Raw genomic sequence first — 26,398 nt, forward strand, 5'->3', positions numbered from 1 at the left:
CAAACATTCAGAGATCAAGTAATGGGACAAAAGTTTTCAACGGTTATAAACGAAAAATCACGATTTAACGGTTATTTTAACTCCGATTTTGATGATTTTTTACAACTACACTCCTTGACCCTATATGAATACAAGTAATGAATTCGATCTTCAATTAAAAATATTTACACTAGTGGATACCACAAAATCTTATGTTATATATACTTAATAAAAGTATGAATAAACTATTAAGTATTAGTGAATCTATTGTTTTGATGGGATACTCATTCTACGAAACTAGTTTCAAAGATCCAACCGTCAAATATGTTTGTATATACTTCGAGATCGCATACGTCAAAAATTACAAAAAACAAACATTCAGAGATCAATTAACGGGACAAAACTTTTCGACGGTTATAAAAAGAAAAATCACGATTTAACGGTCATTTTAACTCTGATTTTGATGATTTTTTGCAGCTACACTCCTTAACCTTATATGAATACAATGATTGAATTCGATCTTCAATTTCAAATATTTACACTAGTGGATACCACAAAATCTTATATTATACTTAATAAAAGTATGAATAAACTATTAAGTATTAGTGAATCTATTGTTTTGATGGGATACTCATTCTACGAAACTAGTTTCAATGATCCAACCGTCAAACATGTTTATATATACTTTGAGATCGCATACGCCAAAAATTGCAAAAAAACAAACATTCAGAGATCAAGTAACGGGACAAAACATTTCGACGGTTATAAACGAAAAATCACGATTTAACGGTCATTTTAACTCCGATTTTGATGATTTTTTACAACTACACTCCTTGACCCTATATGAATACAATTATTAAATTCGATCTTCAATTTAAAATATTTACACTAGTGGATACCACAAAATCTTATGTTATATTTAATAAAAGTATGAATAAACTCTTAAGTATTAGTGAATCTATTGTTTTGATGGGATACTCATTCTACGAAACTAGTTTCAATGATCCAACCGTCAAACATGTTTTTATATATTTCGAGATCGCATACGCCAAAAATTGCAAAAAACAAACATTCAGAGAGCAAGCAACGGGACAAAACTTTTCGACGGTTATAAACGAAAAATCACGATTTAACAGTTAATTTAACTCCGATTTTGATGATTTTTTACAACTACACTCCTTGACCTTATATGAATACAATGATTGAATTCGATCTTTAATTTAAAATATTTACACTAGTGGATACCACAAAATCTTATGTTATACTTAATAAAAGTATGAATAAACTCTTAAGTATTAGTGAATCTATTGTTTTAATGGGATACTCATTCTATGAAACTAGTTTCAATGATCCAACCGTCAAACATATTTGCATATATTTCGAGATCGCATACGCCAAAAATTGCAAAAAAAAAAACATTCAAAGAGCAAGTAACGGGACAAAACTTTTCGACGATTATAAACGAAAAATCACGATTAAACGGTTAATTTAACTCCGATTTTGATGTTTTTTTACAACTACACTCCTTGACCTTATATGAATACAATGATTGAATTCGATCTTCAATTTAAAATATTTACACTAGTAGATACCACAAAATCTTATGTTATACTTAATAAAAGTATGAATAAACTATTAAGTATTAGTGAATGTATTGTTTTGATGGGATACTCATTCTACGAAACTAGTTTCAAAGATCCAACCGTCAAACATGTTTCTATATACTTCGAGATCGCATACGTCAAAAATTACAAAAAAAAAACATTCAGAGATCAATTAACGGGACAAAACTTTTCGACGGTTATAAAAAGAAAAATCACGATTTAACGGTCATTTTAACTCTGATTTTGATGATTTTTTGCAGCTACACTCCTTGACCTTATATGAATACAATGATTGAATTCGATCTTCAATTTAAAATAATTACACTAGTGGAAACCACAAAATCTTATATTATACTTAATAAAAGTATGAATAAACTATTACGTATTAGTGAATCTATTGTTTTGATGGGATACTCATTCTACGAAACTAGTTTCAAAGATCCAACCGTCAGACATGTTTGTATATACTTCAAGATCGCATACGTCAAAAATTACAAAAAACAAACATTGAGAGATCAAGTAACGGGACAAAACTTTTCGACGGTTATAAACGAAAAATCACGATTTAACGGTCATTTTAACTCTGATTTTGATGTTTTTTTACAACCACATTCCTTGACCCTATATGAATACAATGATTGAATTCGATCTTCAATTTAAAATATTTACACTAGTGGATACCACAAAATCTTATACTATACTTAATAAAAGTATGAATAAACTATTAAGTATTAGTGAATCTATTGTTTTGATGGGATACTTATTCTACGAAACTAGTTTCAATGATCCAACCGTCAAACATGTTTATATATACTTCGAGATTGCATACGCCAAAAATTGCAAAAAACAAACATTCAGAGATCAAGTAACGGGACAAAACTTTTCGACGATTATAAACGAAAAATCACGATTTAACAGTCATTTTAACTCCGATTTTGATGATTTTTTACAACTACACTCCTTGACCCTATATGAATACAATGATTGAATTCGATCTTCAATTTAAAATATTTACACTAGTGGATACCACAAAATCTTATGTTATACTTAATAAAAGTATGAATAAACTCTTAAGTATTAGTGAATCTATTGTTTTGATGGGATACTCATTCTACGAAACTAGTTTCAATGATCCAACCGTCAAACATGTTTGTATATATTTCGAGATCGCATACGCCAAAAATTGCAAAAAACAAACATTCAGAGAGCACGTAACGGGACAAAACTTTTCGACGGTTATAAACGAAAAATCGTGCGGTTAATTTAACTCTGATTTTGATGAGTTTTTACAACTACACTCCTTGACCTTATATGAATACAATGATTGAATTCGATCTTCAATTTAAAATATTTACACTAGTGGATACCACAAAATCTTATGTTTATACTTAATAAAAGTATGGTATAGTACTATTGTTTTATTTTTTTTCATAATTATTTTGGTAAACTTCTCATAATTTGAATGATTTTTAATGTTTGGTTTTTCTATGCTTAGTTTATGCAGAAGATAGTTATGACGTGGAAAACCTTACTGAAAACATCATCAACATAACTCTTGAAGGCAATAGATCAAGCCAAAGTTCCAATGCAATTTCATGATGATCGATGTAAATCGAGGATTTTGTAAATTGAGGTTTAAATTTTTGAGAAAGATTTCACAACCTTGAAAACAAAAACTGTTTCATTTTGCATATCCTTGCACATTTAAAATTTGTAATAGATTAGTAGTGTATGTATTATTTTTTTATTAGGCTCTTATTTTCGAGTGTAGATGTAGTACTTAAACGACAAATGTGTTTTTATGTTTTGAAGTAATATTTATGTGGCAATGTGTGGTATGTGCAAATTTAAGAAAAAAAATATATTTTTCTTAACGGGTCATAACGGGTCGGGTCACTTTACCCGTTGGGTAAAGTGACACGACCTGTTAAAGACCCGTTAAGATAACGGGTGTGACACGACACGACCCGTTAAGATAACAGGTATTACACGAAAACGACACGAACACGACTGACACGACCCGTTTGCCAGGCCTAGTCGGCCCTATTTGGAGAAATAGGGACCGGCCACTTATGGTGGTAATTGGAATGTAATTGGCAATTAATCAATCAATTAGGCAATTAATCAATTAATTTGCTAATTAATCCCAATTTGAAAAGAATAATTAGGAGTTACCTTGTGGGGAGGATTTGATGAGGATTGATAATAAGGTTTTGAATAAATACCATTTTGATCACCTTTGACCTTGATTGAGCTGTTATTATCCATTGTATGCGCGTGAAAATTTGGGTGTGCCTCAAGAGTAATTTTGTCCTTCTAATCCAAAAATCCACATGTCACCTTCATAATTTTCTTAATTATTTTTGGCACCACAATTATGAAATCAATTTGATACTCTACATGTTTAGCTGTGAGTTCGGATGGTTTTGTTTCTGCCAGGTGAGACGGAGCCTCCAACGCACTAACCCTGGTTGTGTTGCTTTGGGCTTATCGAAAAATTAGGGGAAGCAAACAGTTTATAGGCACTCCGTTTGCTTGCTTGTCATGCATCATAACATCGTTTTGATACGCTGGTTGTTTTTGTTATGAAAGAAATCATGTGTTGAGTTCTGTGATCTAGCTACAGCTCAGTGCGCGAGACGAGTTTAATGAAAAATTTGACATAGATAAACAACTGATGTGTCATGTTTGCTCTGTTTCATGAAATTTCTTGAGTCATTACAAGATTAGGATTCTTTTTCTTCTTTAGTTTAGTACGTTGGAAGTCAGACTCCATGATGTTTGTTGCAAGACAACGGGAAATGGGTATGTTACTGTTCTGTAGGATCGATAATACTACCGTGAGAAGATTTAGCAACTGCTGATAATCTAATCCAAATCTTTGTAAAACAAAATGTCAATTTTATAAACTATGATTCATAAATAAGAATTTAATGACTTTATTTGCACCTACTTTTGAAAATTAAGTTTGTTCAGACATCCAATCTGCTTTATGTGTGCGTATGAACATAATTCGTTGAGCTCGATCAAGCTCATTGTAAAAGCTCAAACAAATCATTGAAATAGAATACTTTTTCCGTTTGGCAATTGAATGAATAAGATTACTTAAACTAAATCCAAATCACATTTTTTTTAATTATCTAGTCTTATTAGATTTGGAACTTAATGAAGAAGGTTACAACTTACTGTTGCTTCTTTAATTTTGGGACCACAAGTGTCCAAAAGAAAAAGACTAGTGAACCAAAAGGTGTCCAAAAGAAAAAGAATAACCTTTCAGACCGCTCTATGTTCCCCATAATATCTACTTTCAAGCACGTATATTCTCTTGATCTTCTTTCTATGCTACCATTCAGTTCGCTTCTTTAGTACTATTCTTCTTCCAGTTTCTCAGCTTAGAATGGCGGGAAAAGACGAAGCTGCAGGTCATGCAATCGGGATCGACCTGGGGACAACCTACTCGTGTGTGGCGGTGTGGCAGAATGATCATGTAGAAATCATAGTGAACGATCAGGGCAACAGGACCACTCCATCTTATGTTGCTTTCACAAATACTGAGCGATTGATAGGTGATGGTGCATTCAACCAGGTCATAAAAAACCCAACCAACACCATCTTCGGTATGTTCATCTCTTCCTGTATGTATCCATCTACATATATACCATTTTCCCATTAATTTATTTCTCAAATTAGTTTTTTTTTTCTCTGAATATGTATAATATTTGAAGTTATAAAATGTGGGGTGTTGATGATAAATTATAATTTAGATAATGATTTTGATGATAATTAAAAAGGTGTAGTACATTTACAGTAGAGTGAAAGAATTTGGGATAGTTACAACACCGTTTGTTTAACAATATGCTTTTATTTCAATCATAAGACCTATTTTAGTTTTGGTTGTGGGTTGTGTTTCTTGTTGGGGCTTAAAAAGACTTCACTACTTTGGAGGTGTTTATCTCACATAGAAGAATGTAATGCAGCGGAATTGATAGGCAAGAGAAAGAAAGAATACTCAAAGTATTACACAAGATTTTTATTCACTCACAAACTTAATACAAGAGGAAACACTCAAACATTCTTAGAAGCTTTGTTGCTTCTTCCTACTTCTCACTTGGCACTCTCACTTCTCACTACTTGCTCTCTTGGTTGTTACAAATGGTGTGGATGCCTTCTCCTTTTATAGGCATGGATGGAACCTTGGAGAAGCATGGAAACATCATGCTAGAGATATCTAGATAATTCCACTACCTTCCTAAGCTAGAATTATCTACACTAATTTTGTATGTTGGTGGAATCCTCACCATTATTCTAGACTCTTCCACCAATTTGAACTTTGCTAGAATTCTCTAGCATGTGCATGGATCTTTCTTTGTGCATGGGCTGGATTCATTATCTTTGGGCCAAGACAAGATTACTATTCAACATTTCTAATTCTGTCCTCAATTTGCAGACGCGAAAAGGATAATTGGTAGGAGGTTCACAGATGAATGTGTTCAAAACGATATTAAGCATTGGCCTTTTAAGGTCATTGGAGGTCCTTCTGACAAGCCAATGATTGTCGTCACATACAAGGGTGTAGAGAAACAATTTGCTGCTGAAGAAATCTCATCTATGATTCTTGTGAAAATGCGGGAGATTGCTGAGGCCTACCTTGGTTCAACTGTGAAAAATTCAGTTATCACAGTCCCTGCTTACTTTAACGACTCACAGCGACAGGCTACGAAAAAGGCAGGTGCTACTGCTGGCCTAAATGTGATGCGCATCATCAATGAGCCGACTGCTGCAGCCATTGCTTATGGGCTTGACAAGAAGGCTGGTTGGTATAGCAAGAGAAATGTGATGATATTTGATTTGGGCGGGGGAACTTTGGATGTTTCGCTACTTACCATAGCTGACAGTGTCTTTGAAGTGAAGGCCACCGCTGGAGACACTCATCTTGGAGGTGAAGACTTTGATAACAGAATGGTCAACCACTGTGCTGAGCAATTCAAAAGGAAGCATAACGTGGACATTGGTGGAAACTTCAAGGCTCTTAGGAGGTTAAAAAATGAATGTGAGAAGGCAAAGAGGAGGCTTTCATTTATGTCTGAGACTGACATTGACATTGATTGTTTGCATCAGGGTGTTGATTTTTGTTTAACTATTACCCGTGCTAAATTTGAGCAACTCAACATGGATTTCTTCGGCAAGTGCATGGAGCCTGTGAAGAAGTGCCTGAAAGATGCTAACATGGACATGAGCAGCGTCCATGATGTTGTTCTTGCTGGTGGCTCTTCTAGAATTCCCAAGGTTCAGCAGCTTTTGCAGGAGGTTTTCAAGGGAAAGGAGCTTTGCAAGGGCATCAATCCGGATGAGGCAGTGGCCTATGGTGCCGCTGTTCAAGCTACCATCTTGAGTGGTGGCAATCTAACTGGAAAGCTTGGGGACTTTGCACTGGTGGATGTCACCCCTCTCTCACTTGGGGTGGAGGTTCTTGTAGAAGAAGAACATATCATGAAAGTTGTGATTCCAAGAAACACTAGAATACCGGTCAAAATAACATTCAAAGGTTTTACCACGCTCTATGACAACCAACGTGATGTTCGTTTTGCCATCTATGAGGGTGAGAGTAAAATGGCAAGAGATAATAACTATTTGGGAGAATTTGAACTCAATGACATTCCTCCAGCTCCCAGTGGTGTTCCTAAACTTAAAGTTTGCTTTGATATTGATGAAAATGGCATCCTGCATGTCTCTGCTCAGGACAAGTCCACCGGCCAAAAGAAGGGGCTCACGTTCAATTGTGACAGAAGAACTTGTGAAGGAATTGAGACATTGATTTAAAAGTCAGTTGACTGATGTAAGAAACATTAATTTCTCGCATGCTATTGTCCGAAATATCTTGTATTAATCATATTTCCTATCTCACTGGGTTTGCTTAAGTCCTAATCTTGACCCTTCAATCTAAAGTTTTTATTACTGTCTTTAATTAGGACTGGTCTTTACTTGAATTATGGCTCACGCAGACATGAATAGAACACTGGATTCCAGGGGAAACATAATTTCTTTGAGGATGTTCTCTGTTTACTCCATACGCGCACTCACCCTGAGCTCTGTTAACGTGTTATTTTCAGATTCAAAGTGTTTAATAGGAAGGAGATTTAGTGATCCTTCTGTTCAAAATTATAGGAAGCTGTGGCCATTCAAGGTCACTGAAGGTCCAGCTGAGAAGCCCATGATTGTGGTTACACATGAAGGTCAAGAAAAAACAGTTTTGTCCTGATGAAATCTCATCCATGGTTTTGGTAAAGATGCGGGAGATTGCCGAGGCCTATCTCGGCTCAACTGTGAAGAATGCTGTGATCAAAGTCCCTGCTTACTTCACTGACTCGCAGCTTCAGGCTACAAAAGATGCTGGTACCACGGTTGGCCTAAATGTCATCCAATCATCAAAGAACCAACTGTGGCAGCGACTTGACAAGAAACCCGGTTGGTATAGCAAGAGAAACGTCAAGATGTTTGATTTGGGTGGTGCTACTTAAGATGTGTCTCCACTTACTATAGGGAATGGTGTGTGTTTGAAGTGAAGGCCACTGCTGAAGACACTCACCCATGGAGGTGAAGACTTCGATAATAGAATGGTGATTTACTCTGTTGAGGAGTTTACGAGGAAACATGGTTTGGCATCAGTGGAAACTCGAGAGCACTTGAGAGGTTAAGGAATGCTTGTGAAGGCAAAGAGGAGACTCATTTACGTCTTTTGTACAAGATGAAACTGATTGTTTGTATCAAGCTACGGATTTCTATATAAATATACAAGTGTTTGAGGGATGCTAAAATGGACATAACCAGTGTCCATGACGTTGTTGTTTCTGGTGGCTCTTCTAGAATTCCCAAATGCAGCAGCTTGTACAGGAGGCTTTCAAGGGAAAGGAGCTTTGCAAGGGCATCAATCCGGATGAAGTGGTGGCCTATGGTGCCGGTGTTCATGCTGCTGTCTTGTGTGGGAATGGAACTGGGAAGCTTCAAGACTTCACTCTATTGGATGCCACCCCCTTAACATTTGGGATGGAGACTTTAGGAAAACATGTCATGGGAGTTGTTATTCCAAGAAGCATGAGAGTTCCCATGGAGAAGAAGATGACTTTAGTTACTATCTGTGATAACTAAAGTACCATTACCTTCCCCATTTATGAGGGCGAGAGCAAAACAACTTTGAATAATAACTATTTGGGTGAATTTAAACTCCATGACATTCCTCCATCCCCCAAGGATGTTCCCAAATTTGACGTTTGCCTTGAAATTGGTGCAAATGGTGTCCTGGCTGTCTCTGGTTAGGACACGCCCACTGGCAAAAAAAGAAATTAAGGGATTACAATCAACAGTGACAGAAGAACTTTTGAAGGAATTGAGAAGCTGAGGTAAGAAATAATTTGTGTTATACCAATTTGATAGTTACTAATGCCAGGTGAGCCGAAGCCTCCATCATGTGCAGGTTGTATTGCTTTAAGCTGAATCAAAATTGGGGGAAGGAGGCAGTTGATAGGAAAATGTTTGCTAGCTGGTCGTGCTTTATGACATTGATATGATATGCTGGTTATTTTGACAGAGATAAAATTGTTCTTTCTGTCCTGTTTGCAACTCATGAAAATGCTCGTTCCTTTATAAGATCTGCATTACACTTTTTTAATATATTGTAATTCAAACTTTCAAACTCCATGTTGTAATTCTTCTGAGCCATGGCAATGGCGTTGGCCAGTGACCATAGGAACCACTTGATATGGCTCAAAATCGAGGTGACATTGACGGCTGAGTGTAAGGGATTGATTGGAGGAACGGCTTTGTAGAGGATGAACCTGATTCTGAGAGAGAGCGAGAAAGAGATGCATAGTTTTCGGTAATGACACTTGTGCACAATTTGAAAAGGTGTAATACACTTTAGCCACTTTGCTTGAGTGACTGAAAGGTATATAGTGACAGAATTCGGAATAGTTACCAGTTACAACACCATTTCCTTATCGGTCTTTTTTTTTTTCAAATTTTGCATCAATATTCTTCAGATGAGAAAAAGTTAATTAGTACGAGTTTCAGGGATGAATGTGTTCAAAATGATATGAAGCATTGGCAATCCAAGGTCTCCTTCTGATAAGTCAATAACCGTTGTTACCCACAACGGCGTAGAGAAACAATTTCGTGCTGAAGAAAATTCATTCTTGGAAAAATACAGGATATTGCTGAGGCCTACCTTGGTTCAACTGTGAAAAACTCAGTTATAACAGCGACAGGCTACAAAAAAGGCAGGTGCCTCTTCTGGCCTAAATATAATGAGTAATCATCAATGAGCCGACTGCTGCCGCGATTGCTTATGGACTTGGCAAGAAGTCTGGCTGGTATATATAGCAAGAGAAATATGATGATATTTGAATTGGGTTGGGGTACTTTGGCTGTTTCACTACTAACCGTAGCGTATAGCGTTTGTTAAGTAAAGGTCACTGCTGGAGATATACTCATCTCAGAGGTGAAGGCTTTGATAAGAAAATAGTGAATAATTGTGCTGAACAAACGAAAGGAAACATAATGTCGACATTAGTGGAAAATGCATGTGAGAAGGCAAAGAGGAGACTTTGATATATGCTTGAGACTGACATTGACATTGTTGGAGGGGAAGGAGCTGTGCAAGGGCATTTATCCAGATGAAGCTGTGGCATATGGTTCAGCTGTTCAAGCTGCCATGTTGAGTGAGAATAATGAAAATGGGAAGCTTCAAGACTTTGCACTCTTGGATGTCATCCCTCTATTACTTGGGGTGGAGACAACTCAGACAAGGTGGGAAAGTGGTTCTAACGATAAACATTTCATGCTAGTTGTGATCCCAAGAAACACCAGAGTTCCGATAAAAGAGAACGTTACTTTGTTTACTTCGGTTGACAACCAAGCTGTGGCCAGATTTTCAATTTATGAGGGCGAGAGTTCATCAACCTTAATACCTTTTTGGGTGGATTTCACATCCATGACATTCCTCCTGCTCCTGCCAGAGCTGCTAAATTCAAACTTTGCTTTGATATTGATGAAAATGGTATCCTGAGTGTCTCTGCGGAGGACATGTCCACCGGCCAAAAGAAGGTGATTACTTTCAACTGTGACAGAAGAACTTGTTAGGGAATTGAGACATTGATATAAAAGTCAGTTGACTGCTGTAAGAAACGTTCATTTCTAATTTCTCCAGCATGCTTCAGACTGAATAGACATTGGATTACAGGGGTATTTTCTATGGTCGAGCTTCTCACTCATGCTCTAGTGATCTCATCCAACCTCTCTGTTATTCCGTTATGATAGAGCCGTTGGAACAATAACAGAAAGTATGAGAATAATAAAATAATCCTAATGATGATAATCATAAAGAAATCACAACGCTAATTGTGTACAAGATTAATGTAAACAACTAGAGAGAAAGTAAGAATGACTACAAACTTGGAGATTGAGGCTTGCACAAATGCAATGTCCTAAAGACAAAATTTCGCTCTTGTGCTTGTAGTTCGGTAAGCGTCCGTCTCCAAGGATTCAAGAATCTAAAATACGAAATTGAAGCACTGCAATTTTCGGACTCTCAAGACACGATTGGAATTTGACAAAGAAAAAATGAGAAAAACAGAATCGGGAAACTCCTTCTCTTGATGCATATCTCACTGCTATACTGACTTGGGTTTATATCAAACCTAAGACAATGATTGACGAAGAGATGAAAACATACATCTATTACACGACACCATTTGCTAAGGAAATGCACTGATCTGTGTAGAATAATCTTTTCAATTTGAAAAGGTCCATACACAATGTACTGCCACTTTGTATAAGATGGCACCAATTGTTTAACATATCCATTTGATACAAACGGTTAAGAAATTTTCATTCTAAAAGAGCTTCTCATCCATCCTCCTGATTTCAACTTGGAAATTGCAACTTCATGCTATGTTGTTTGTGTAACATATGAACTAGTATATATATATGTGACCGGGCATAAAACCACAGTTGTTCTATCATTTCTCAGCTGGTAGGTGATAATGTTCCTCTGCACGCTCCGATAAAGCTTATTTTTCTATCTACCAATTTTACAAAGCTGCTTTAAAAGGTCATCGAATCAGAAGAATTCTCGGAGGAGTACGTAGCTACTGAGATCTGTGCTAGGTTTCTATGTGCAACACCGCAAGTCCACTTCCGCTTTCTGTATGTGTAACTAATTTGCCGTTTTGTTTTCTGGTCATAGTTCAGTACACAAATAAATGTTAAACTCTGTATACTAGCTATCATTTGTCGCAGTTTTGTAGAACTAAATAAAGTTGTGAAGTTTTCTCATATAAAAAAGAAGGTAAAGTTATAAGGTAGTAAAGGTAGTAAAGAAGGTAAAGTTGGAAATGTAGTAAAGATAAAGTGACGTAACACGAAGTTGAAGAATTACAAGTGTAATTCTTTGAAGAATCAATAGTCTAGAATCCACCAGATTTGAGAGAACTCCTAAAAATTGTGTTTGATTAATTGATTGAAATATGATTACAATGGAAGCAGCTAATGGCTTAAATAATCTAATTACAACTCCTAGGACAACTTAAGGTCTTAGATAATTAAACGAAAGTCAAACGATCTTAATTAGACGACAAATGAAAAGTCCACTTTTTATTGCAAAACTTAAGACGCAATTTTGAACAGCGAAGTTCTTTTCTTTCCAAAAATGAATCATACACCCAAATTGGAGCTCAGATGCCAAAACTGCAAATTCCCTCTACGTCTCTTTGTCTTTTGTCGGTCCATTTTCTCTTCAATCCACTCGACTATTTGTTCTACATCATAAAGTTATAAGGTAGTAAAGAAAGAAAGAAGGTAAAGGTAGTAAGAGTAATGCTACACTTACATATTTGTACTATCTTTCTAATAGAGGAAGGGGTCACCTATCTATTAGAGAGATGATAAATCTGGTATGAAAAATATGATAAAGAGTCATTATATATGTGGGGACACTTGAAAAATAAAATGTCTCTCCACATATAATATGATGACATGTGGTGTACACCCTGTATTTCGGGCACACTGAAATATTTCCCATTACTTTGGCATAAACAGCTAACAGAAAAAAAAATTTGGGGACATATTGGATTCCAAGGTTTTTTGCACAACAAGTTAGACAAGCAAAACATAAATGATTGTTCGTTCCCAAGCAGAACATAAATGAAGAAGATTACAACTTACTATACATTGCTTCTTTAAGTTTTTTGCACAACAAGTTAGACAAGCAAAACATAAATGATTGTTCGTTCCCAAGCAGAACATAAATGAAGAAGATTACTTAACGAAGAAGATTACAACTTACTATACATTGTTTCTTTAAATTTGGAACTTAATGAACCAAAAGTGTCCAAAAGAAAAAGGGTAATGAACCAAAAAGTGTCCAAAAGAAAAAGAATAACCTCTCAGGCCGCTCTATGTTCCCCATATTATCTTCTACTTTCAAGCACATATATTATCTTGATCTTCTTACTCTGCTGCCATTCAGTTCTCTTCTTAGTATTATTCTTCTTCCGGTTTCTCAGCTTAGAATGGCAGGAAAAGACAAAGCTGCAGGTCATGCAATCGGGATCGACCTGGGGACAACCTACTCGTGTGTGGCGGTGTGGCAGTATGATCATGTAGAAATCATAGTGAACGATCAGGGCAACAGGACCACTCCATCTTATGTTGCTTTTACAAATACTGAGCGATTGATAGGTGATGGTGCATTCAACCAGGTCATAAAAAACCCAACCAACACCATCTTCGGTATGTTCATCTCTTCCTGTATGTATCCATCTACATATATACCTTTTTCCCATTAATTTATTTCTCAAATTAGTTTTTCTTTTTCTCTGAATATTTATAACAGTATTTGAAGTTATAAAATGTGGGGTGTTGATGATAAGTTATAATTTAGATTATGATTTTGATGATAATTAAAAAGGTGTAGTACATTTACAGTAGAGTGAAAGAATTTGGGATAGTTACGACACCGTTTGTTTAACAATATGCTTATTTCAATCATATGACCTATTTCTTTGTTAGTTTTGGTTGTTGGGTTGTGTTTCTAATTCTGTCCTCAATTTGCAGACGCGAAAAGGATGATCGGTAGGAGGTTCACAGATGAATGTGTTCAAAACGATATAAAGCATTGGCCTTTTAAGGTCATTGGGGGTCCTTCTGACAAGCCAATGATTGTCGTCACACACAAGGGTGTAGAGAAACAATTTGCTGCTGAAGAAATCTCATCTTTGATTCTTGTGAAAATGAGGGAGATTGCTGGGGCCTACCTTGGTTCAACTGTGAAAAATTCAGTTATCACAGTCCCTGCTTACTTTAATGACTCGCAGCGACAGGCTACGAAAAAGGCAGGTGCTACTGCTGGCCTAAATGTGATGCGCATCATCAATGAGCCGACTGCTGCAGCCATTGCTTATGGGCTTGACAAGAAGGCCGGTTGGTATAGCAAGAGAAATGTGATGATATTTGATTTGGGCGGGGAAACTTTGGATGTTTCGCTACTTACCATAGCTGACAGTGTCTTCGAAGTGAAGGCCACGGCTGGAGACACTCATCTTGGAGGTGAAGATTTCGATAACAGAATGGTCAACCACTGTGCTGAGCAATTCAAGAGGAAGTATAACGTGGACGTTGGTGGAAACTTCAAGGCTCTTAGGAGGTTAAAAAATGTATGCGAGAAGGCAAAGAGGAGGCTTTCATTTATGTCTGAGACTGACAGTGACATTGGTTGTTTGCATCAGGGTGTTGATTTTTGTTTAACTATTACCCGTGCTAAATTTGAACAACTCAACATGGATTTCTTCAGCAAGTGCATGGAGCCTGTGAAGAAGTGTCTGGAAGATGCTAACATGGACATAAGCAGCGTCCATGATGTTGTTCTTGCTGGTGGCTCTTCTAGAATTCCCAAGGTGCAGCAGCTTTTGCAGGAGGTTTTCAAGGGAAAGGAGCTTTGCAAGGGCATCAATCCGGATGAGGCAGTGGCCTATGGTGCCGCTGTTCAAGCTACTGTCTTGAGTGGTGGCATTCTAACTGGAAAGCTTGGGGATTTCGCACTGGTGGATGTCACCCCTCTCTCACTTGGTGTGATGGTGAGGGTGGAGGCTTGTGAAGAAAGTATCATGTCAGTTGTGATTCCAAGAAACACTAGAATACCGGTCAAAATAATCGAAAAAGGTTTTACTACTCGGTATGACAACCAACGGAATGTTAGGTGTGCCATTTATGAGGGTGAGAGTAGAATGGCAAGAGATAATAACTATTTGGGAGAATTTAGACTCAATGACATTCCTCCAGCTCCCAGGCATGTTCCTAACTTTGATGTTTGCTTTGATATTGATGAAAATGGCATCCTGTATGTCTCTGCTGAGGACACGTCCACGGGCCAAAAGAAGGGACTCACGTTCAACTCGGACAGAAGAACTTGTGAAGGAATTGAGACATTGATTTAAAAGTCAGTTGACTGATGTAAGAAACATTAATTTCTGGTATGCTATAGACCGAAATATCTTGTATTAACCATATTTCCTATCTCACTGGGTTTGCTTAAGTCCTAATCTTGACTCTTCAATCTAAATTTTTTTATTACCGTCTTTAATTAGGACTGGTCTTTACTTGAATTATGGCTCACGCAGACATGAATAGAACATTGGATTCCAGGGGAAACATAATTTGACAAAGAAAGACAAAGTGGAGAAGCTCGTCATCTTCATGCATATCACACTGCTATACTGACTTGGGTTTATATAAAACCTAAGACACTGATTGACGAAGAGATGAAAACATACATCAATTAGACGACACCATTCACTAAGGAAATGCACTGATCTGTGTAGAGTAATTCTATTCAATTTGAAAAGGACCATACACAATGTACTGCCACTTTGTATAAGATGGCACCAATTGAATAACATTTACCGTATGATAAAAACGGTTAAGAATTTTTCATTCAAACATTGAAGTAAATATTATAAAACATTGTAATATATAAATTCCAACAAGAGCTTCTCACCCATCCTCCTGATTTCAACTTTGAAATTGCAGATTCATGCTATGTTGTTTGTGTAACATATGAACTAGTAAATATATATGTGACTAGGCATAAAACCACAGTTGTTCTATCATTTCTCAGCTGGTAAAGCTTATTTTTCTGTCTACCAATTTTCCAAAGCTGCTTTAAAAAGTCATTGAATCAGAAGAATTCTCGGGGAGTACGTAGCTACTGAGATCTGTGCTAGGTTTCAATGTGCAACACTGCAAGTCCACTTTCAGTATGTGTAACTAATATGCCGTTTTGTTTTCTGTTCAAATGTTCAGTACACAAGTAAATACCAAACTTTATATACTAGCTATTGTTTGTCGCAGTTTTGTAGAACTAAATAAAGTTGTAAAGTATTCTCAAATAAAAAAGAAGGTACAGTTTTAAGGTAGTAAAGGTAGTAAAGGAGGTAAAGTTGGAATTGTAGTGAAGATAAAGTGACGTAGTACGAAGTTAAAGGAGTACAAGTGTAATTCTTTGAAAGATGATTACAATGGAAGCAGCTAATGACTTAAATAATCTGATTACAACTCCTAGGCCAACTCAAAGGTCTAATGTAATTAAATGAAAGCCAAACGACATTAATTAGATGACAAATGAAAAGTCCAATTTTTATTACAGAACTTAAAACACAATTTTGAACTGTAGCGTTCTTTTCTTTCAAAAAACATATGGGCCCAAATTGGAGCTTAGACGCCAAAACTGCAAATTCCTGTTGTGTCCCTTTGTCTTTCTTTGATCCATTTCTTCTTCTTTCCACTTGGCCCATTGTTCTACATAATAAAGTTATAAGGTATTAAAGAAAGAAGGTACATGTAGTAAAGGGAGTAAGAGTAATGCTACATTTACCATATTTATACCATCTCTTTAATGGAAGAAGGGTCATCTCTCTATTAGAAATATGGTACAAATGCGGTATGAAAAATTAAATTAAAACAAAACAAAAAGGGGCCCACCCACTCTTCTCCCACCCGAGACCTCCATCAAAGCAACTCCACCGGGGGGAGTAGCCTGATGGACCGACAAGAGAACAGGAGCCAATAACCCCAACAATGAAGTCCAACCCATGCGGGCGATTGCGTAGGAGGGGGCCCGAGCGAGAGGCCCAGCTCGAATCGGTGGCTCGAGAGCCCGAGGTGGAGGTGATGCAACGCTGACGTCAGGGCGACGTCAGCCACAATTTAATTTTTTTTTGCGTCAGGCGCGTGCATAACACATGCGCGTGGGGGCACGTCCCCGACAGGTTTTCAGGCGCTGGGGCCCACAACGCAGACCTCAGTAATGTTACTGCTGGAGGCCACGTGGCATCTTCGCATCCGTTGGATTTCAACGGTTACTTTTTCTAGACTATTGGATTTCCAAAGGTAAAAAAAAAAATTCAAACCTTCATTAATTTCAACTGTTGGATTTGAGATCAATGATCCATGTTATTCGCCTTTATAAATTAAAAAAAAAAAGAAATAACAGTAAAAAAATATGAAATTTTACCATTGTACCACGTGGCACAATCTGGAGGGTTGGATTTAAAATTTTTTTAATCCAACGATAGAAATTAATTATGTGAATAAAAAATCAGAAAAAAAAATTGATTTTACTTTTTTTATAAATACCTTCTCATTATCTTCTACCTTATACCACAATTTCATATTTTCTCATATACTTTCAACCACATTCCAATCTTTCTCTCAAAGTTTCAATCCAATTTGTTTCCAACAAAATGACTAATGATGTAGGTATGAATTGGACGCTTATTGAAGATGTTACGTTGTGTTCTAGCTGGGTTGAAGTTACTCATGATCCAATTACGGGTAATGAGATGCCGTTGCGAGAAATGTGGAGTCTTATTCATACCAATTATCTTGAGAAAATTGGTGGGAAAATAACCAAAAAATCGATGTCCAGTCGTTGGAGAATACTCAGCTAATCGTTTAGTCTTTGGAGAGACGCCTTGGCACAAGCTAGTAGTAATCTTCGAAATGGGGAAAATTTAGCAGATCAGGTAACAATATATTATTTATTTGTTTGTACTATACCCAAATTTACATTAGCTACTTTGATTATAATTATTTCTTTTCCCGCATTGTGTAGACACTTCAAGCACAAGCTTGGTATAATGCCAAAACCAAAAACAAAAACAAATCATTCACCCCCGGTGGGAATGTTGGAATATTGTCAAAGATTGTCCTAAATTCAGAGTTGTGCATATCGGTCCAGAAGTTGTCATGAACATCACCCATCTACACTCTACGCCCGATCATGTCTCGCATGTTCATGAAGATGATGCAGAAGAAGTGCTGGAAATGCCCCATGAACAAGTGCCAGGGTCGACCCGTTATCCAATTAGGCTTTAAGGTAAGAAGGCTTCAAAGAGAAAAGAGAGTGCTTCCAAGAATGATTATGCAAAATATATGGAAGAACTTGCTCACCAAGGTGAATTGACTTTGGCATGGGAAATGGCTAAATTTGAGGTTCATAAGGCTAGAGAGGATGCAAAAGCTGCAGCTGTTGAGAGATTATTTCAAGCTAATGAAAGAGAAAGAGAGCTACTTAGGCAAGAAAGGGAAGCGCTTTGACATGCCTCGATCCTGATATTCCCCAAATATCAGAATAGGCACGTGCTGGCTGACACCCGAGGGTGACAAAAGTCATTTACTGAATGCAAATGCTGAGAATAAGGAATAAATAAGACTTATAAATTTACAAATAAAGAATATGCATTTAAGGAACGTGTTCAGAGCATACATCTACCTAGAATACTAAAATAATTAATATAAAATTGAATGAATAAAAGAATGGGTCCTACATCGAGAGGACTCGAAGATGCCAATGCGGAAGTGCCTGGACGTTGGGATTGTATGCCTCGAACTCTAAATCCTGAAGGGGGCGCAAAACAAACCTGAGTAGACCAAGTTGATATATATATATATATATAATAAAGCAGTTATCAACGTACTAACTCCTATGTTTTATGAAAACACATATATATATATCATGATAAACATAGGTTTTCTGAAACCTAGCATGCTGTGCAATGTCTCAAATCATACCTTGTATATATAATAATCACTAGTGAATGTCCAATAACCCCCAGGCCCCATGCCGGCTCCCCATCTCTGAGCAAACAGTCAGAGGAAAATTACCCTCAGGCCCCATGCTGGCTCCCCGTCCCTGTGCTAGTAGCCAGAGGAAAAACACTTCAGGCCATATGCCAACACCATAACTGTCGCCCGAGACAGACCAGAATCTGTCCCTACATCCTGTAGTGGAATAAGGACCACTAGGTAAGTACAAAACCATCGAACATACATACATTTGAAAAACAACTTCATAGTATAAAGTCATCCATCATCTATACTATAAAGAGGTGTACAAAACATGTTCTAAATATCATATCGTCATCCATCATATATTCTATAAGAACACGGGTTATAGGAAAAATAGTAATAATTCAAAATAGCCTCAGTAAGCATGTTATCTCATAAAACGTTTCATAAAACGTAAGCATTAAATCATGCTTTTCATGTATGCATTTCTACTATTAAAACATGCATTTTTAAAAGGGGTTCACTCACAGATACTTAGCCGCTGAAGAGCCACGCAAACTAGCGAACACGAAATCGTCACAAATAATTGCCCCTAAGCACATAAATGGTACAATTAATAAAACTCTATCCAAATGATTTAATTTGGGAAAATGGACGTCAAAAATGGATCCAGGACGTTGAATTACGCTAAGAAGGGTCTTGGTTAAATTTTGCAAAATGTTAACATAGGAATATTCCAGAGAATATTCCAGGAATTTTCCTTGGAATATTCCAACTGGATCTGGGCTAGGTTGGTGAGTTTGGGCTGAAGGGTGCTAGGCCCAAAGACCTAAATTCAAAGGATTTAGGGTTTAAAGTGCATGGGCCTAAGGCCCTAGAGGGAAATGGCCCAAAGGCCTTTAAATTAACAACATAATTAAAAAATAAAAGAAATAAAAGAGTTGGGTTGGGTTGGGTTGGGTTGGGCTGTCCAGGGTTTTGGGCTTGGCATGAACGGCCCGAAGGCCTGGGATAAAAGGTTAAAGAGACACGGGTTGGGCTGCCCTAAGGGATGGGTCATAAAGGGTTTTTAGGTTAGGTTGAATGGCCCAAATGCCTATCTACAAGGCCCACATTTTACACAGCCCCAAGGGCCTAGTTCGAAGAGGCTTTGGGCTTGAAAGGCCGACCTGAGTTCAAAACATGGGTCGCCGGGCCCAAAGGAAGGAGAATGCTGAAATTCGGCTGGAAACCTGAACAAACTTTAAACGTTAATAACTTTGTCAATACCCAACTCGCCGTGTTTTGGCAGGGAAACACCTCGAAAGCCGCAAAGATTGCCGAAAACTGGGTAAGATTCAAATGGATATAACTTCTTCAATACTTAACAAAATTGGGTGAAACAAAAAGGAAAGTTGTAGTACTCAGCGAGACGAAGAGATTGATACCTTAAACGTCGCTAACTCACCATGGTTTGGCCGAAAAGTGGCCTGAAAGTCACATGTATTTGTTGAAATCTGGGTTTAGTTCTCTGAGGTGGTTTTCCTGTGTTAAAACGTCCCCAAGACAGTACCTATTTTCATTAAAATCACCAAAACGTTGAAAATGATGAATAAGTGATGGTATTTCGAGCCTCACCTAGTCAGGAATAGTAGAACTTGCTGGAGTGGGTGTGCTAAGCATGTTTGAGTGGTCTCTGTGCTTCACAAAGGATGAGGGAAAGACGAAAGGCCCAACGATGGTGGTGCTGTTGTCGTGTGTTTGTATGTTTGTTTGTGTGTGTGTGTTCGACGGTGAGGAGGGAATAATGAGGTCAAGAGAGAAGTGCAGAGAGTTTCGGGGAGAGAAAGAGAGAGAGATAGAGAAAGAGTTATAAAAATCAGAAAAGAAAGAAAAGGGGAAAGGAACCGGGGGACAAATCAGGGGGTGGGCCCCATTGGGCTCACCAATTAAGACACAAAAACCATTTTTAAATAAAAACCTAAAACGACCTTTAAAATTGAGGGTGGGGTGTAACACGCTTAGAGAAGAAAGAAGGGCTCAACAAGATCGTGACATTATGAATGAGCCTGTAGAGGCGATGTCTCTGAATTCTAAATATTTTTGGAATTTAGAGAAAGCAGATGTGGTGCGAAGGAGGCATACAAGAGAAGCGAGAGCAAGAGGAGATGATCCTAGCATGACAAGAGGAGATGATCCTAGCACCAGAAATTGGTTAGGTGATGATTTTCCATTCACGAGGGACTAGGGAATTTGTTTTTAATCGGAGCCCATAACTTTCCAATCACTTTGGGTTGTAATTTCTTATTTATTGAATAGAGTACTTTATGTTGTTTCCAATTTATTGAATTTAGTACTTTATTTAAACTAAGAGTATATTTATTTAATTTGGTAATTTATTTAAACTAAGAGAATTTTTATTCAAATGACATAAACACACCAAATAAAATTACAGAAACATACCAAATAAAATTACAAACATACCAAATGAAAAAAAACTCACTAAATGAACTTAAAAAACACACCAAATAAAATTAAATAAACACACCAAATAAAAACAAACACACTAAATGAACTTAAGTTTCTTGAGCTTGTTTCAATTCCCATTGGTGCTCTATCAAGTCAATTTGCCGGCCATTGTGCATATATGGGTTCTGAAGTGCAGTACATCGTTGAATGAGCTTTTCATTGTAATGTCCATCCCTTTGTAATGGCTCGTGTTGCATGGGTTATTCGGTGGCATCATGAGCACAATATATTTGTGTTCTAGAATTGTTCATCGTGTCTGCCTCATATTCATCAATGGCATCATAATTGTACTCATTTTCCATAATCATGTTGTGAAGAATGATGCACGTCATCATGATGGATCGAAGCGACTCTAAATCAAACATTTTGGCATCACCCCTGACAATCGCCCAACGAGCTTGGAGGATACCAAAACAACACTCCACATCCTTCCTACACCCCTCTTGATAGCTTGCAAAGTGTTTTTCCTTTGCACTTCGCGGACGTGGCACTGTGACAAATGATGACCACCTTGGGTAAATGCCGTATGCTAGGTAGTATGGCCTGTGGTACTTATGTCCATTGACCCAATACGTGACTCTTGATGCTTTTCCTTGCAAGACATCATTGAACACTGGGGATTGGGTAAGGACATTGAGGTCATTTTGAGCCTCCGGAACACCCAAAAAAACGTGCCAAATCCATGTATCAAATGAAGCCACCGCCTCCAAAATGATTTTTTTTTTTGCTCATTTTTTGTTCCCATAAGCTCTTTGCCATGCACTTGGACATTTGTTCCAGGTCCAGTGCATACAGTCGATGCTTCCAATGTGAAATCCCATTCCCGGATTTCATTGCTTAAAATTATGTATTCCGCATTTCGTATTCTTAGTTTCGACGTTTTATATGTACGGCGTATTCGACCCCTACGTATGTTTCCACCTATCCTTATATATCTAGATAGTACTTGTCGATACGAATGCGTGGGCACCAACATAATGTGATTCAAAATTATAACGAAGATTTTATAAGGTTTTGAATGTTGAGGATATTTTGGTAAATTGATAATTAATTGGACATGTGATATTTTTGTCAAACCATTGGGTGAGTGCCACATGGGCACCCAAAAATGCTGGAACTCTCTCTCTTCTCCCTTTTCTCTCCCGTTCTCTCTAGAGTTCTCTCACTCTCTCTCAGCTCTCCCTTGCTTCCTGTGAAACAAACCACCATCATCACCAAAAAATTTGGCTTGTTGAACACCAAAACCACCATTATCTGCATGTCTTCACCACCATAAACCCAATTTTGAGTTTTGTTTCATTGAAAGCGAATCCTAACCTCGAGGTCGAAGAACAAGGTTTTGGGCTGAGACTTCTAGGCGTGATTCAGACAATTTTCAGTCATCTTTTGAACTCAAAACAGGTACAAATCAATTCATCTCATCGATTAGATAAATTTTCAGGTTTGGGTCGTGTGATTTGGTTGAGAAATGAGAAAGTTATAACGATTTGAAGTTTGCCCAGTTTTTGGCGAACCCGTGACATTCCAGGCCATATTCCCACCAAACCACGGCGATTTAGCCATCAGAAAAGGTATCAATCTGTTCTTCTCGTTCCAAGCTATGATTTTCATTTTTGAATCACTCGATTTCGTTGAGTATTGACAAAGTTATGGACGTTTAAAATTTGCCCAGAAATTCTGGCGAGTTAGCAGTTTTCCCGCAAACAGCCGTCTTTCGGGCCATTTTTCGGGAACCTACAACCACCATTTGGGCTTTAAGAAGTATAATCTTATTCTACGCTTCTCTAGCTTCGTTTTGGTATATTATGGGTCGAATTTGGGTTATTATGGGTTGAATTTGGGTAAGAAACGAGTTAGATATGGAGTTCTAAAGATTGCCCAGAAAATCTGCAAAATCTGCAGAATCCGGCGAAATTTCGTTAAGGTCTGCCACTTGAACATTATAGCAATCAACAATCCAACCGTTGGATCGTCACCAAACTTTGATACATTATAGTACGTAATATTTAAGGACCTTAGGAACTTACAAATCCAAAATCTCGTGGTTGGATCTCACGGAGCAAGTGACGTAGGATCTTGGACCCTACTTTTGAACGACGGTTTGATTCTCATTAAATGTTGTTGTTGTGGAGGACGTATGGGAGTTTTTCAGTATGTGAATTATCGAAAGAAATCTAAATGTGGACTTGTACTTTGTTTTAGGCGATGATAGTGCCTAACGTCTCAATTCTTCCGCTAGGGTGCGTTAGTGCAGGCTCCAGGTGAGTGACTTTAATATATGTGATATTGGTGATTACCCTGTTTTCTTAATTGTTATCCTGTGTGGATATGATTTGGTTTTATAAATATGTTTTCTATTGAATTGTTATTTTTAATGCTTAGCCATCGATTTATGTTTATGAAATGAGATTTGACATGTATATTTGAAATATGGTTTGACTTGTATGATTGACATGTTGTGATGAAATGTGAGGGCTAGTAGTGGACTGTTAACCCATTGTGACGGGGATTTTTTGCTTCCATATTGTTTCGTTTCCCGCTTCACTGATTCGTTCTAAGTTTCGTATTTGTGTCTTGTTTCACTTTGTTGAACTTTTGTTAAATTGAGTAACTTGTGCCTTGTCTCGTTTCTTTAAGCCATTGTATATTATGGTTGTTGGCCTTCCGCTCGATTCCGTTGAGTGATCCGGAACTGGGTTTCCGCTGGAGTTCCGTTGAGTGGTCCGGTTCCCTACTCTGTTTGGATTCCGTTGAGTGGTTTGGAATCCCTTGTAATCTGTGATTCCATTGAGTGGTCTGGAATCGTATCCAGCTTGGATTTCGTTGAGTGGTCCAATATCCATTGTACTCCACGATTCTGTTGAGAGCTCCGGAATCCTTTTTACTCTGTGATTCCGTTGAGTGGTCCGGAATCCCATTTGGTATTATGGTTCCGTTAAGAGGCCTGGAACCCGATTAATTGCTTTGTTGATTCTTCGGATTGAGTTTGGATTGAGATAGCTTTAGAGATGTAGACTTCAGCCGGACTATGTCGTTGTAGCCTTACTTTTCATTGTGTTGTATGAGTCTATGGTTGGGAGCTTTTGTGACTTGTTTCAGACGAGCCGTTGGATGTCACCATTATGATTTCATAAAATATGATTTTATATTTGATGTATATAAACCGTGATCGATAGATGTTTTATTAGTATCACATACATCGAATTATTGTCACTCACACGAGTTTTGCGGTTTATCCAGATTGTTGTTTGCTCGGTGCACTATTCCCATGGTGTAGGGATGATTGTGCAGGTTTTAGTAGATATGGGGAACTTTGGGGGTAGCAAGCAGAGTTTAGAGGGCTTGGAGTGTTAGGTTACCCTTATACTTTTCCTTAAAAATATGTGATTATTGTTGATTTCAACTCAGTATTTCAGTTTGTATTGGCATCCCTCTACAGTCTTCTGTCGCGCGTCGATCCTGGACGTACTTCGGGATCGGGTGTGACATCCAATCATCCCAGGAAAACCTTGCATCTCGACCTTCTTTAGAAGCCTTTGCAAGTCCATCTTAGTAGGTTTCCGAAGGTACTCTGCGGTGTAGAGAGATTCGATTGTGGAGCAAAACCTCATCAGGGAGTCATGAATGGTTGATTTCCCTATCCTCGCTATCTCATCCACTTGGTCTGCAGATGCTCCATATGTAAGCATGCGCAAGGCAGCAGTAATTTTTTTCTCAAGAAGGAAACCCATAACACCAAAAACATCATTCTTTTGAACAAAGTAAGAATCATGGTTGCAAACAACAATTATGATTTTATTAAACAAATGTCGTTCCATTCTAAAATGACGTCTAAAGTACGTATCAGGGAATGCACTGTTACGAACAAAATAATCGTCCAAGAGATCCGTACCTCGTCATTGCCTGCTTCTATCAATGTTTGCGGAACGCCTGGGCCTGCAGATCTGAGCCACAACTTGGATGACTCGATGGGAATATGAGGCTCTTTGGCTTCTTGCTTCATCATCTATTCTTCTACGCTCCTCATCCTCTTTCTCTTCCATCTCATTTTCACCCACCTGGAGATTGAGCATTTCTTCCCCTTGCTTAAACAATTCTTTCTTTTGCTCATCAATTTCCCACAACGTCCTTGAAGAAGACATTGTAAGAAGGAAGCAGAAACTATGAATAATGATAGAGATTTTGATTTTGTTGTGTGATTTCTAAGGACGGATGGTGGGTTATATGGAGGAAAAAGAAAGGATTAGGTTGTAGATAATGCCACGTGGCATGTGGTCATTCGTTAAAAATTTGTTCGAAATCTATCCTCAAATATTGTAAACAGATTGTGACACGTGACACAAGGTGATTGGTTAAAAATCTTATCGGAAATCTATCATCAACGATTTTGAAAAGGTAACGACATGTGACACGACGGTATTGGATAAACATCTTATTGAAATCTATCACCAAAAATTGTCTTCTTGGATAATGACACGTGGTGTAACGAGAACGATTAAAAATCTTATCCAAAATTACAAATAAAATTATTTTGTATTATTTTATAAAATAAAAAATACTAATATTTTATTGCTTATTGCCATGGCTATTTAGTTTTAGGGGTGGAGATGCAAAAGGCAGTTACTGTTCATTAATGGAAGTTACTGTTCACTGGAGGCTATTCAATAGTGAGTTGCCCTAAGAGGCCTTTGCAACGCTGGTGTGAAATCCCGTTCCTGGATTTCACTGTTATAATCTACATAATTGTATTATTGAGATTTTATGTTATTTTTGAGAAATTATATTAATTTATTTGGATTTAGATTTTAATTAAATTAGTTACAAAGTTTGAAGTTTAGAAAGTAATTATCTAAAATTTGTAGACCTTTCGAAGTCACAATTTATATTGTTGAATAGATATCGAGATCACAAACGCATAGGCGAAAGTCGTTTGTGAGTCCAGATTATAATGGTATAGTTACGGAGGTTTGAAGTTGTTGCTAAAAAATAAAAAATAAAAATGAAAAGAGAAGAAAAAGCCACGGAAGTGGCTGAAAGAAAAAAAAAAGGAAGCCCAACCTTCCTTTGCACCTGTGCACCAACCTAACTCCATTTTCGGCGGTCTCCGCCATTCTTTCCGTCGATTCATCACCATCCATCGCCTACAACCTCTTCCTCAACCTTCCCTCTACCATCTTCACCCATATTTG

The 26,398-nt window shown here is 37.5% G+C and overlaps 2 protein-coding genes and 1 pseudogene across 3 annotated transcripts; all 3 read left to right on the top strand.

The window, feature by feature from the left end:
- The first annotated feature begins 4,882 nt into the window (after nucleotides 1-4,882).
- LOC103426400 (heat shock cognate 70 kDa protein-like) lies at nucleotides 4,883-7,668 on the top strand. 2 transcript variants are annotated; one of them, XM_070818904.1, is made up of 3 exons: nucleotides 4,888-5,200; nucleotides 6,031-7,419; nucleotides 7,553-7,668. In XM_070818904.1, exons 1-2 carry the CDS (start codon nucleotides 4,981-4,983, stop codon nucleotides 7,401-7,403), a joined length of 1,593 nt encoding a protein of 530 aa, XP_070675005.1. In that variant the 5' UTR covers nucleotides 4,888-4,980; the 3' UTR covers nucleotides 7,404-7,419; nucleotides 7,553-7,668. The 2 variants fall into 2 exon arrangements, with proteins under 2 accessions (XP_028956972.1, XP_070675005.1); XM_029101139.2 differs by lacking the exon at nucleotides 7,553-7,668 and having other exon boundaries at nucleotides 4,883-5,200; nucleotides 6,031-7,497.
- On the top strand, nucleotides 7,438-9,125 carry LOC103435842 (heat shock cognate 70 kDa protein-like; annotated as a pseudogene).
- A 3,864-nt stretch (nucleotides 9,126-12,989) lies between these two features.
- LOC103434136 (heat shock cognate 70 kDa protein-like) lies at nucleotides 12,990-15,168 on the top strand. Its single transcript, XM_008372447.4, has 2 exons — nucleotides 12,990-13,367; nucleotides 13,692-15,168. The coding sequence occupies exons 1-2, from the start codon at nucleotides 13,034-13,036 to the stop codon at nucleotides 15,068-15,070; spliced, it is 1,713 nt and encodes a 570-aa protein (XP_008370669.3). The 5' UTR covers nucleotides 12,990-13,033; the 3' UTR covers nucleotides 15,071-15,168.
- Nucleotides 15,169-26,398: the final 11,230 nt, after the last annotated feature.

The sequence above is a fragment of the Malus domestica genome, chromosome 01, assembly GCF_042453785.1.
Source record: "Malus domestica chromosome 01, GDT2T_hap1".
NCBI lineage: Eukaryota > Viridiplantae > Streptophyta > Magnoliopsida > Rosales > Rosaceae > Malus > Malus domestica.